General features: G+C 50.3%; 7 protein-coding genes across 7 annotated transcripts; 4 read left to right on the top strand and 3 right to left on the bottom strand.

The window, feature by feature from the left end:
* Positions 1-232: 232 nt before the first annotated feature.
* Positions 233-783, top strand: N7468_008988 (NADH dehydrogenase [ubiquinone] 1 beta subcomplex subunit 9; the record flags this gene model as incomplete). Its single annotated transcript, XM_058478284.1, has 5 exons — positions 233-249; positions 329-461; positions 531-609; positions 667-708; positions 758-783. The coding sequence occupies 5 exons, from the start codon at positions 233-235 to the stop codon at positions 781-783; spliced, it is 297 nt and encodes a 98-aa protein (XP_058326614.1).
* A 503-nt stretch (positions 784-1,286) lies between these two features.
* Positions 1,287-1,839, bottom strand: N7468_008987 (histone H2A; the record flags this gene model as incomplete). The annotated part of the gene is made up of 3 exons (XM_058478283.1): positions 1,287-1,348; positions 1,403-1,695; positions 1,787-1,839. 3 exons carry the CDS (start codon positions 1,837-1,839, stop codon positions 1,287-1,289), a joined length of 408 nt encoding a protein of 135 aa, XP_058326613.1.
* A 564-nt stretch (positions 1,840-2,403) lies between these two features.
* On the top strand, positions 2,404-2,981 carry N7468_008986 (histone-fold-containing protein; the record flags this gene model as incomplete). The annotated part of the gene is made up of 3 exons (XM_058478282.1): positions 2,404-2,581; positions 2,661-2,732; positions 2,803-2,981. 3 exons carry the CDS (start codon positions 2,404-2,406, stop codon positions 2,979-2,981), a joined length of 429 nt encoding a protein of 142 aa, XP_058326612.1.
* A 389-nt stretch (positions 2,982-3,370) lies between these two features.
* N7468_008985 (cysteine protease ATG4) lies at positions 3,371-4,845 on the bottom strand (the record flags this gene model as incomplete). The annotated part of the gene is made up of 5 exons (XM_058478281.1): positions 3,371-3,743; positions 3,817-4,044; positions 4,095-4,263; positions 4,329-4,625; positions 4,704-4,845. 5 exons carry the CDS (start codon positions 4,843-4,845, stop codon positions 3,371-3,373), a joined length of 1,209 nt encoding a protein of 402 aa, XP_058326611.1.
* A 744-nt stretch (positions 4,846-5,589) lies between these two features.
* On the top strand, positions 5,590-7,455 carry N7468_008984 (uncharacterized protein; the record flags this gene model as incomplete). The annotated part of the gene is made up of 3 exons (XM_058478280.1): positions 5,590-6,358; positions 6,419-6,932; positions 6,990-7,455. The coding sequence occupies 3 exons, from the start codon at positions 5,590-5,592 to the stop codon at positions 7,453-7,455; spliced, it is 1,749 nt and encodes a 582-aa protein (XP_058326610.1).
* A 297-nt stretch (positions 7,456-7,752) lies between these two features.
* On the bottom strand, positions 7,753-9,221 carry N7468_008983 (putative C2H2 finger domain protein; the record flags this gene model as incomplete). The annotated part of the gene is made up of 2 exons (XM_058478279.1): positions 7,753-9,058; positions 9,109-9,221. 2 exons carry the CDS (start codon positions 9,219-9,221, stop codon positions 7,753-7,755), a joined length of 1,419 nt encoding a protein of 472 aa, XP_058326609.1.
* A 358-nt stretch (positions 9,222-9,579) lies between these two features.
* On the top strand, positions 9,580-11,482 carry N7468_008982 (uncharacterized protein; the record flags this gene model as incomplete). The annotated part of the gene is made up of 4 exons (XM_058478278.1): positions 9,580-9,989; positions 10,048-10,201; positions 10,252-11,252; positions 11,308-11,482. The coding sequence occupies 4 exons, from the start codon at positions 9,580-9,582 to the stop codon at positions 11,480-11,482; spliced, it is 1,740 nt and encodes a 579-aa protein (XP_058326608.1).
* Positions 11,483-11,733: the final 251 nt, after the last annotated feature.

The following is an 11,733-nucleotide window of genomic DNA, read 5'->3' as shown; positions in this document are numbered from 1 at the left end:
ACGCCCTGAAGCTGTTACGTAGCCGAAGCCAACGAGTGCACCAATGCCGAACCGGGTGACTGGGCGGTATCAGCAGGCAGAAACCAACCCGGTTCCGTCCGGGGCGAATGAACAAGCTCAGAATGGTCAACTGCATCATCTGGTCCAGGGTCAATTGTTCCAGAGCCTCGCCAGCTGCTCAAAACCACCCCCTGTGGAAATCCTCTCCCCTGATCACTCGAACAGGCCCACAATGTCCGCCCCCGCGCTGTAAGTCCCACGTACTGAGACGGCCGTACAAAGTTCTCCCCTCCCCTCTTGTACCCACGGCCACTGACAAAATGGCCAGGTCCCTCTACCGACGGTCGTTGAAGCAGTCGCTTGATTGGGCTGTTGATCGCCGTGTCTGGCGTGGCCAAGCTGTCTACATTCGCTCGCTTTTTGATGCCAACAAGGATGTTCGCGACCCGCGCCAGCAGCAGGTACGATCTGTGTTACCCGTCGCGTCTGTGATTTGGACATGCCCAGAACGATCTGCTAACTCGCATTAGGTGCTGTTTCAAGAAACAGAAAGGCTGCTAGAGAACTGGAAGCACCCTGATCCCTACCGTCCACCAACCGCCCCCGGAGGTATGTTTGCCGATATCATTGATTATCTCACACGGCGATCACTAATATTTGCATCAGGAAACAAATGGGAGAGAAATCTGCCTGCTCCTATTCTACCATGTATGCTCCCCTGCCGTTGAACTTGATCTTCAATTCTAACTTCTTGCAGATGCGGAGCCTCCCGCTGCCCACTAATAAGGGAGAAACGTGGAAGCATTAGAGGTGATAGGGTATTGAGAAGAGCATTGGTCTATTCTGTCGAGCCGATGAATGTAGCATACTACCAAATTCAAAGACTGATATTTTTCAATTTCGCATCCTTCCTCTACGATCGATAGGCCCGCTGCAATGAAGCATACATATTACTTGCGAAAAGCATGACAAAGATGTGGAGGTCGCATTTACCAGGGTCAGATAAACACTTAAAAAGCGGATGTGGTTTCTGGTAGACCTAGAATCTTTTGATTGAAATCCAAGGACTAGGTAACTATCCATGAAAGCGTCCCTTCGAGCCCTCGAACAGGCACGAACTCGTCGATCAATGCCCGCAGGCATAATGTACAACCAGGTAAACTAAAAAAAAAAAGAAGCAAAAACAAGAGCCATTTAACGTGCCCGTCCCATAACCCCATTATCGTGAATGTAAACCAACCCACGCCGGAAAAAACAAATAAATCAAACCCCACGAAAAAAAGACCTTACAGCTCAATGCTGCTGTTGCCACCCTTGCCGGCCTTGGGGGTCTTCTTGGGGAGAAGGTCTGGGAAGAACATTAGTAAAACTCCTCGAAAATTCCACAGCGGAGATGACATACTCTGGTGGATGTTGGGAAGAACACCACCCTGGGCAATAGTGACGTGACCCAGGAATTTGTTCAGCTCCTCATCGTTGCGGATGGCGAGCTGAAGGTGACGGGGAATGATACGAGTTTTCTTGTTGTCACGGGCGGCGTTACCGGCCAACTCGAGGATTTCAGCGGCCAGGTACTCCAGAACAGCGGCCAGGTAGACGGGGGCACCGGCACCAACACGCTGCGCGTAGTTTCCCTTGCGGAGCAGACGGTGCACACGACCGACAGGGAAGGCCAGGCCGGCCTTGGAGGAACGGCTGCAGGATCCGAAGTTAGCATCATGGGTTTATAATGATAGGCTGCGTGTCAAGACGCCGCGCAATCAAAACAAAAAAGACCTCAACTTACGACTGAGCGTTCTTGCTGCCGCTAGCCTTGCCACCAGACTTTCCGCCAGTCATTTTGAATGAGATTTGGGGTTATTGGGTTGGTTTGAAAAAGAAGAAGCGGGATCGAAATGGGGGTGGTCGATAAATCGTTGATGGTAAGAAGCAAGAACAGGGGGAAGGGCAGCGTGGAGGTAGCGGAGGGCCTTTATAAGAACGCGGTGAGGGTGACGTTAGGCCGTATCAACCATCCCTCCAGATCACGCACTCGCTTATGAGGATTAACCAATCAAGGATCAGATCACGGTCGTGTTGGTATGCCTGATTCGGGCTAGTGTTGTAAGTTACAGGCAATACCGCTCGTAACCGTGACCCGCGTGATCCCCCCCACCTTGGGGCCCGCCAAACGCGTCCCCCTCCCGTCTAATCATACAGATCATACATAATTGTGACCGTATTGAAATTCTGCCTCCTTTGCACACCCAGGATCAACTGTCCCGTTGGCGGTCGAGTATAAAGACCACCCTCCCCTCCGTCACCGCGACCTTCCTATTTTCCCCTCTCCATTCCATCTCTCCTCTGCCAACCGTTCATCCACCTTTCACAACTCTTACCTTCTAACCTTTTCACTTCATCAAAATGGCTCCCCCTAAGGCTGCTGAGAAGAAGCCCTCCACTGGAGGCAAGGCCCCCGTTGCCGGCAAGGCTCCCGCTGAGAAGAAGGAGGCTGGCAAGAAGACTTCCGCCGCCACCGGCGAGAGAAGAAGCGCGGCAAGACCCGCAAGGAGACCTACTCCTCTTACATCTACAAGGGTGAGTAAAATCGGATCTTTAGAGACGCGATTTGTTGGAGATCGCATTCCGGACGCGTTAAGGCTAATGTTTCCATTCTATAGTCCTCAAGCAGGTCCACCCTGACACCGGTATCTCCACTCGTGCTATGTCTATCCTGAACTCTTTCGTCAACGGTAAGTGTTTCCAGCCGTCTTCTAGACGCGCCAGTCGCGCCGTCTGGGCCTTTGGCTGACCTCACTCCAGATATCTTCGAGCGTGTCGCCACTGAGGCCTCCAAGCTGGCTGCCTACAACAAGAAGTCCACCATCTCTTCCCGGGAGATCCAGACCTCCGTTCGTTTGATCCTTCCCGGTGAGCTCGCTAAGCACGCCGTGTCCGAGGGTACCAAGGCTGTTACCAAGTACTCCTCGTCTGCCAAATAAGCGGGCTTTGGGTTTTTGATTTCTTGCGGGATTGCTCTTGTTTTTTCATTTTACTGCCTCCTGATCTTTGATGGGTTCTGAGGCGGTCGGTTATGGGTGTTTTGCGGGTTTTCTAATGTGTCATGGGATGGTATCAATTTTTCTTTTTCCCGATGGGACTTTTTTCTGACGGTTACTACTCGATGCGCGCGGTGTAACATAACTCGGGTCTAGGGCTGGTTGCACGTTCTAACCTCCCTGACTAGAACGCGAAATTCCAAATGCTTGATCGCATTCAAACAGTTACTTTTTCTCCTTCATTTTTAATTGCTAGTCCCCTAGTCGTTTCTGGTTTGGTAAATGGCGGATTGACCTGGTATTCAGAGCTATTTGGGGTATGTTGCTATAATTTATTCCAACCCATCCGAGTCATCCAATGCTTCCACCTCGTCTACTGCACCTTCACGACCAAGCCCTTGGTGCACTGGAGCATCTCCGGCCAGTATATGAATAATAGGTTTTCCTGGACTGGATCGAACTCGCTGCTTCCAATCAACCCAGTCCGTTTCGTCTCTTATCAGAAACCCAATCAACATGCTTGGATCCATATCTTTGATATGCAATCGCCGTATTCGGCGGGTATAGTACGTTCCGCGTTCTTCTGGTGCGTATTCTTGGTCGGGCGAGTGATAAGGAAGCGCTGGTCGAGTAAGATGAGGGTCAAGGAAAAAGAATTGTGAATCTTGTACTCCCACAAAATAGTGTGATGAAGATGGGCGTCCCCTTCATTGCATATGGTTAGTTGGTCTCCATCTTGGTTATCAATATGGCGGGACAAGGGCTAAGGGAGGCTTACCCTGCTATTCCCACTGATTGCGGATATTGAAGCGCGGTTCGAAGGCCGTCCCAATAAACGGCAGTGATTTTATCGATTCCCAGTCGTAGTCCGAGAAGAATCAACGTTGGCTGCACCTGTCCCTTTTTGCTGCATGCAATTCTCCTGAATTGGTCTTCGTAGACATCAGAGGTATCATTTGTTACGTAGACGTTTAAATCCACTTCCTTGCACTCGCTAGTCAGGATTCTATCGAGTGGTGTTAGCTAGGCCGTGTCTGGTTTTGAGTCGACACGTACTGGATGCATCTCGCTGTCGCCGATGGTCCAAACCACTCCCCGGGGTATTTGCCACACGAATAAGCACCGCACTGGACGAATCGATGTATCGAGAATTGGGCATCGGGATGATCTGCAAACATTTTCAGTAGCTTTGCTTCTTCTTCAGGCTTGCTTCCCCGTCGCCAATCTATTTCGCTGTCAGTCTTCCTCTACTCGTGTGCGATAACGTGTACGGTGCATGGGATATATTACCTCGTCCCAGCTTGAGTATCGATAATGTATTTGCAAGGAGACTTTGTCCTGATCGGATCATACAGCCCCATCCAGTATCAGATGTGAACCCTTGGGGATCCATCAACTGACTTCGCAGACGAACACCCAGTGTCATGGAGGAGTTCGCCTCTGCACTCTTGGTTCGTGGGATCGGTGGGAAGTTCGAGCGATATGTCATCCATATTCGGGATTCGAAATCTTCCAAGAAAGCGTTCGGCCATGAACCCTCACTGGGTTCGTTGAGCGGCCTCGGGACTCCCTGGTTGACCTCGCTCTCTAGTTTTCATATTAGTAGTGGACCTTCATATATGGGTATGACCCATTCAGGGAAGCGTCGTCCTGGTAATGGCATACCTGAGCCGTTTTGTTGCGGGACTTGGGGGAGGAAGGGTTGGCCGAGACACCATATCGGCTGCTCTGGAGCATCATTTCTAGGTTCGGGGTCCCAGAAATATTGGACGATACGTTTGCATTTTTCCAGATCCACGCCTGTCATGTCGGTGTGCTCACCTTGGCCAGTTCTACTCGGCGGTGGAGTGCGGAGCGGTGCGAGATATGGTTAAGTCGGGTGATGATAGAGGGGTTGCAGCACATATATATCTAGCTCGACGGGCTGAGGATCAGCATAAAGGGGCACTAGTAGAGCCGGAAGAGGGGTTCAAAATTGACGGTGGCTAAGGGCATCGAAGATCCAGTGGGAGAAGAGAAATACAAGGATTCAAAATTATGGAGGAATTACAAAGCCCCAGGAGACGAGACCACCAGGCCAGAGCAAAGTAGGAGAGCGGGCTGGTCAGCTGGTGATTGCGGGGACACGATAAATACATCATGATACGCGCATGATAAAACCCCGCGACAAAGATAGCCCAAGGGTGCAATCTATGCTGATTTTTTATTACTAGAAGAATGCTGTTCTGTCTAACCTATGTGTGAACTCATTATTTTTCTACTGAGAGAGCGTAGGGAAGAGAAGTAGCTGCTGGTCATAATAATAGTTGCCACAATGCTTACCATAATCGTCCTAGCCGGGATCCACGCAGCCCCCCCACCTGGTCGGACCCGGAAAGCCTCACATCTTTTCTTCTTCACACTCCCAGCTATCAACTCTCATGGCTCGACATGGGAAATCGAAGGCACGAGCCAAAGGGCCGCCCCCCGTGATGCCGAGTATCTCCCCCTCTCCGTCCCAGCTCTCATTCAAGACTGACACCCGACAGAACCATCGCCGCATCGGTTTACAATGCAACAAGAGGCACGTAACACTGAGACACACACAAATGCCAAATGGTGGAACAATAGCAATCTTCGCCACAAAGCAGTCCAATTCGTGAGCGCCGGACAACTGAACCAGGCCGAACCGCAAGATGCCGACCGTGAAGAAACCAATAGTCAGCCAGGGACACATCACCACGGCGAGCCCGAAACCAACACCAACGTTCCTCTAGAACTAGGAACAGACACCGAGAACAATCCGTTTTTCATTGACTCCACTGGAGATGGTGCAGTTGCGACCGGCCTGCCGAACCCGGTCCTGTCATGCGAGTTATTGAACACCGACGGAGATGACAATGACGAAAGTGAGGACGAAGTTGTCTTCACCGGACGGCAGAATATGCGAATGCCAATTCAAATCAAAACGGATGAAGAGCAGCTTCAGGAGTCGCTGAAAATCCAGCCAGTCCAGCCACCCCAGGCGATGGCGCCCCTCGTTCACCTGGAAGATACTACTAAAGTCCAAACCAAGGCAATACCACACCACCGAAAGCGACAGGGTCGGTCCTCAGAAGATGAAATAGACCTACTGGCAGATTACATTGCCAATATTGACCGAGATTATGAAGCACAGGAGCAGGATATTCAGGTTGAGTCGCACCCACTGGGCAATAACGGGATGGACGGGCAATCCACACTGATAGGTCGCCGAAATGATGTGACCCAAATCATCATTGATCCAAAACATAGTCTAGAAGACATGCCGAATGGGGGTCAAGTTCAAGACTGTATAGATCGTGAGTGTCAAATTCATGGAAAAGACATACGGTCACGAAGCTTAATTATATACCCACCAGGACCCTCAAAATCCACACCGGAGGCCCACACCGACCCATCATCGGTGATCGAAGATGACTATTTGCAGACCTCAGAAGACTCCGATGATGAGGAAGACATCGATCTGCTTGAAGAACTCGCCATAAGTCATATCATGCCAAGTGGCAGAAAAAGTGGTGCCTTCCCATCGGCCACCGCATTTGCAGATGCCCTCGAATCAGACCCTTACTATGGGTTTGATATCATGGATTTCAATCGCCCCAGTCTGCAGAAAAAGCCCAAGGGTAAAAAGGCACCTATAATAGAAAATTATGTCCCCTCGGACAGTGAGCTCGAGGCTCAGCTACAATGGGCATGGCAAACGGACCGACAAAAGAAAAAGTTAAGGAAAAAGGAGCGGGAAGAACTACGATCGCAGGGATTACTGGGTAGAGATGCTAATGACGCTGACCTCAAAGTCAAGTACGCGAAGGGGATGGACGTAGAGGAATTGATGTCTGAGATCCGGACCTTTCTCCTCTCGTCAAAAACCAGGTATGTATCTGACACCCTCATAATTCTAAGCAAGAAGGGTTTTAACACAATGGTCAGTCTCTCGCTCCCACCGATGTCCAAGCATCGTCGGAAGACAATTCATGAATTGGCAAATAAAGTCAACTTGAAGTCCCAATCACGCGGCAATGGCATGGACAGGTTCCCCGTGCTGCTCAAGACATCCAGGACACCACAATATACCCGAAAGACAATCTGTCAGATTGATAATCTGTTCGGAGGGAGAAAACTCAACCGGCGTCTATTTCAGTCATGGAGCTCCTCAAGCACCTCCAAGCCACCCAAGCCTAAGCGAGCAGGCGGAGGTGTCACCGCAGGTGTCACCTACACCGATGGTGAAGTTGTTGGTGCATCTGCTCCCGAAATCGGGGCAGGTAATCGAGGACGAGCGATGCTGGAGAAAATGGGTTGGAGTAGTGGCACGGCACTCGGAGCCTCCAACAATAAGGGCATACTACTTCCTGTCACACATGTTGTCAAGAACTCTCGAGCAGGTCTGGGGTAGATGCTTAGTTGTACATTTGCCCGTTTATCACTGTACAAGAGACAAGCTGCCAAGAAGCTCTTTTCTTCTCTGCAAGCTCGAGGACAGGAAAATAACTTCCAGATTCGAAGGTGTCTTCAATTCAATCCCTTTCTCCGATTTCCTTTTAGTCCCACGTGTAGATTGCGAATGTTCTTGATCAAGGTGAGCAAACAGCTTAGTGCGAGACGCAAACGTGGCAGAGCAGTGACGGCATATATTTTCAGTAGACTGCTCCCCCTCGCGCTGCCTTTTTTGCCCTCTTCTGCTTGGCTTTCCCTATCTTAGGGCCGGGGACTGCTCAGCGAGTGTGTTGGTAGACAGTTCCTCTGCTAAGTGCGAGACAGGCGCCGGGCCCTGCTGCACTTCGCTCAAATCAGAGTAAAGTCTTGCCGCAACTGAGTGTCTTGGGGCATAGTCATCCTCGTCAGAATTCGAAGAGGGACTTTCCACGTTTGCCGATGATCCATTGTCTCCTGATGCAGGATTTCCACGGTCAAGAGGTTCTTGCTGTTGATCTTTGCCGTCATCACTAGTATCCTGGATGTTGGGATGGCCGTCCCTAGAATACATCTGATCTAGCGTTTGATGGTCATCCATGGCCGCGGCATCATGAGCCTCAATATCGGCTATCGGATTTAGATCAAATTCCACGTTCTCGAACCGCATTTTGCGGCAAAGTTCTTTGACAGCCTTCACATGCTTTTTGCTACGCTCGTGAGCTTCAAGTTGCTTCTTGCTTTTGAAAGATTTGTTGCATGCCACACACGTAAAGCTCTCGATTTCGCCTTCAGATGATTCCTCGTCACTCGGTAGCTGTTCAGATTGGGCCCATTCTGGAACAACATGCTCTCGCATCTTAGCATTATTGATGGCCCGAGACCGGGCAGCTTGAGCAGCCACGGAGCTGCGAAGCGCCTCCTGGCGCTGAGCTTCGCTCTGGGCGTTGGCCTTCCATCTAGGATCGCGTTTCTTGACAAAGGCAACCAGGGACCTGACCGCCTCATTGAATTCTCGAATGCCCTCTTCCCGAAGGCGTCGATTTTCTTTTTCCATCATTCGTCGAACTCGGCGGTCCGGCGCTTCCGAATATCGATAGATATCCCGCCAGGCGAAAGACTTCCTGGTAGAAAAACCACTCCACGCAGCATAAAATGGGCGCACAACAGTCTCGAAGTTATCGGCATGAGAGCCAAATGAAGGATATTCCACTTCATCTTGACCTTCCCACTGGCAAGCTAGCCGCTCCTCTAATGCCAATCGTGAGAATTGGTCCCGAAGTCCTCCGTAAAACCCGGTTGGGGAATCGGAGAACTCCATCCGCGGATTGAATTTTGAAAAGACTTTTAATACATCTTCGGCGGTGGTCAATTTGATGTTGTAAGAATGCTGTGCTCCGTCTCCAGCTCCGCCAGTCCCTAAGAAAGCGTCGCTATGAGAGTCGTACCATGCGCGCTCCTGTGGATCGGCAAGGACTTCATATGCAGACTGGACCTCCGCAAAAAGCCTTGTTGCCTCCTCGACATTTCCATAATTCCGGTCCGGATGGAGTTCAAGGGCTTTCTTTCGATATGCCTTCTTGATTCTGCATCTTTTGTCAGCGGTCTTCTTGTTTGGCTGGGATGTAGAACCCACTCCTCATCCGTGGCAGTTCGACTGACACTCAATAATTCATAGTAGTCTGTTTTCTGCTCCGAGGTTGGTGTAGCCTCGGGGCCAGTTGAGCCCGTGGACTGAGATTGGCCCATCGAGGTGGTGATCCAAGAGGGGGGGAAATGACGCGATAAAATTGCTACTTTGACCCGGAAGAAGTGGGCTCTTGGCAGCGCGTTGCCCCCGTGTTCTTGTGCCGTTGGAAAGCTCTCTTGCCCGTCATAACCGGTTTTTACGCGAGTCCGCTGGCGTCGACTCTTGAATTACCTGAATCTGATTGCCAATCGAATCTCTCCACATTTCATCTCTTCCTCCGTTGATTTAGATTTGACCATCAACTGCCGGCCCGACACAAGATCACCCCGCATTTGGCCCGTCCAGGCTCAGTCATATTGAATCTCTCCCCTCTCTTTTTTGAAAGAGCCGGTTGCTCGTTCACTTGACAGTACAGTAATGCTTCAGTCTCTGGAATGCCTGCCTGATGAAATCCTCCACTCGATCTTAATCCTCTCTTTCCCAACAGATGCTGCTGCTTTACAGCAAACAAGCCGCAGGTTCGGGCAAGTAACAAGCGAGCCTCTGCTATGGCGTCACTACTGCAGACACCACTATCGATTTTGGGATAGCAAGCATAATATTGTGCAGAAGCTTGCGAGTCAAGTATCTTTTGTTGACTGGAAAGCACTTTATACGGCGAGGCATCGCGTTCACCAATCCGTCTGCCGACTTCTGGATGGGATACTTGCCTGCCAAACAGGACGGATTGAAAAGTTTCGTGCCGTTATTGACCTAGGATACGACGCCAAGGATACGCTTCTTTGGCACAGCCAGGTCACTACTGGAGAGGATCATCTTGCCAGAAGGTAGGCTCTTATCAATCCCTTACATATTCTATGTTGTCTCATGCGTCCAATTCAACAGATATTATGCCCAGGCGCTTTTGACTTGCCTTCACCGAAGCATCGCAATCCCGGAGTGGGCCAAACTTCGACGCGGTGAACCAGTATCCTACGAGCGCGCTATGGGCGCGTTCGATCTATTTATCCTGCAAAGTGGCTTTGGTGATCTGAATGAGGTATGTATAGGCTTTGATGCCATTGCGTCGACTTCTCTGACGTATTCCAGGTTCAGGACACACTGGATAGGGTTTTATCCCAGTTTATCGCTTCGCATGGGACTTCGGAGGCTCGGACTCCCAGGGAAACGGCTTTGTTACTGGCGTCCTGGCTGCGAGATATGAATTTTACGGGCATCGAGAGCGGGCTAGAATACCACGCCCTGGAGCATAATTTCTTGGGCCTGGCTATTAAGAGCCCTGGTCACAACTCTCTACCACTAATATCGGCAGTGATATATTGTTATTTCGCTCAGAAGATTGGTCTTAATGCGCGCCCCTGTGGATTCCCTTTCCATGTCCATGTTATCATTAGTCCGCCATTGGGACTTGACATGGATGGCAAAAGCACACCAGGAAAGGTTCCGGGATCTCCCATGTATATTGATCCTTTCCGAGGTGCTCGAGAGACTCCGATCTCCGATCTGAGAGACCAACTGAACTTTCTTGGGACTCCAGATACCGAGCAGGATGTATTCCTAGGGCCCTTGGAGGTGTCTGAGACCGTTATACGCTGCAGCAAGAACATCTTAAATTCAATCCACTCACTTACTCGCCCGGGTGGCCAATCAGCTTCAGTGGATGTCTTAGGCGCCAAGTACGCTGCCCTTTGGTCAATTATGCTCCTTGCTGGTGAGACACGCGCCATGGAATTGCGACACCAGCTGCCTTGTCTAATGGAGCTGTTTGCGACGGAGTTCCCGTCTGATATCTTTTTGGTTGAAAAATACATAGCGCCGCTCTTCCAAGGCCTGTTTGAACATGAGCACATTTTAGAGTCTCTTCATGTCATGCGTGCGGTGGACGAGATCCCCAAACAGGTGCGAAAACGATCAGGAGAGAAGAAGCATATTCGATTCAAGGTTGGCCAGGTCTTCCAGCATCGACGCTACTTTTACCGGGCAATCATCACAGGCTGGGATTCTGAGTGCGATGCAGGCGAGCAATGGATGAGACGGATGGGGATCGATCGCCTGCAGGCAGGCCGACACCAGAGCTTCTACCATGTCCTGTAAGTTGCCCACCCTGTTGTCTCTAATCTTGTGGATCAGCTGACGTTTGTTTAGGGCCGAAGACCGTAGTATGCGATATGTGGCAGAGGAAAATATTGAGCTGATTTTCCCTAAGCTGGATGACTTACCGCAGGATCTTATCATGGTTGCGGGTAAGCATTTCAAAAGGTGGGATGCTGCTTCGGGGACCTTTGTCAGTAATATGCGGGATGAATATCCGGATGATTAGATGTTCATTAACTTTAGGCGGTTAATCTGACCAAATATTTACTTTTTTATTCTTATATATACTATGGGGTATAATAACATAGTCGTTATTAGGAAAGTGATATACTATTATATACGGTCTCTCATCTGAGTTAAGGCCTTACTACATGTGAAGGAACATCCCTGGGGCTAATATTCGATCAACTAAGCCAAAAGACTACCATATCCGCGCTTCGTGCGCGGATATACCCAGGCACGCCTCATATAGTACAC

Source organism: Penicillium chermesinum (genome assembly GCF_028974085.1).
Source record: "Penicillium chermesinum strain IBT 19713 chromosome Unknown utg000007l:1.0-2695246.0:1.0-2697696.0, whole genome shotgun sequence".
Classification (NCBI taxonomy): domain Eukaryota; kingdom Fungi; phylum Ascomycota; class Eurotiomycetes; order Eurotiales; family Aspergillaceae; genus Penicillium; species Penicillium chermesinum.
The sequence above is the reverse complement of the archived record's forward strand: the minus strand, read 5'-3'. Positions and strand labels throughout refer to the sequence as shown.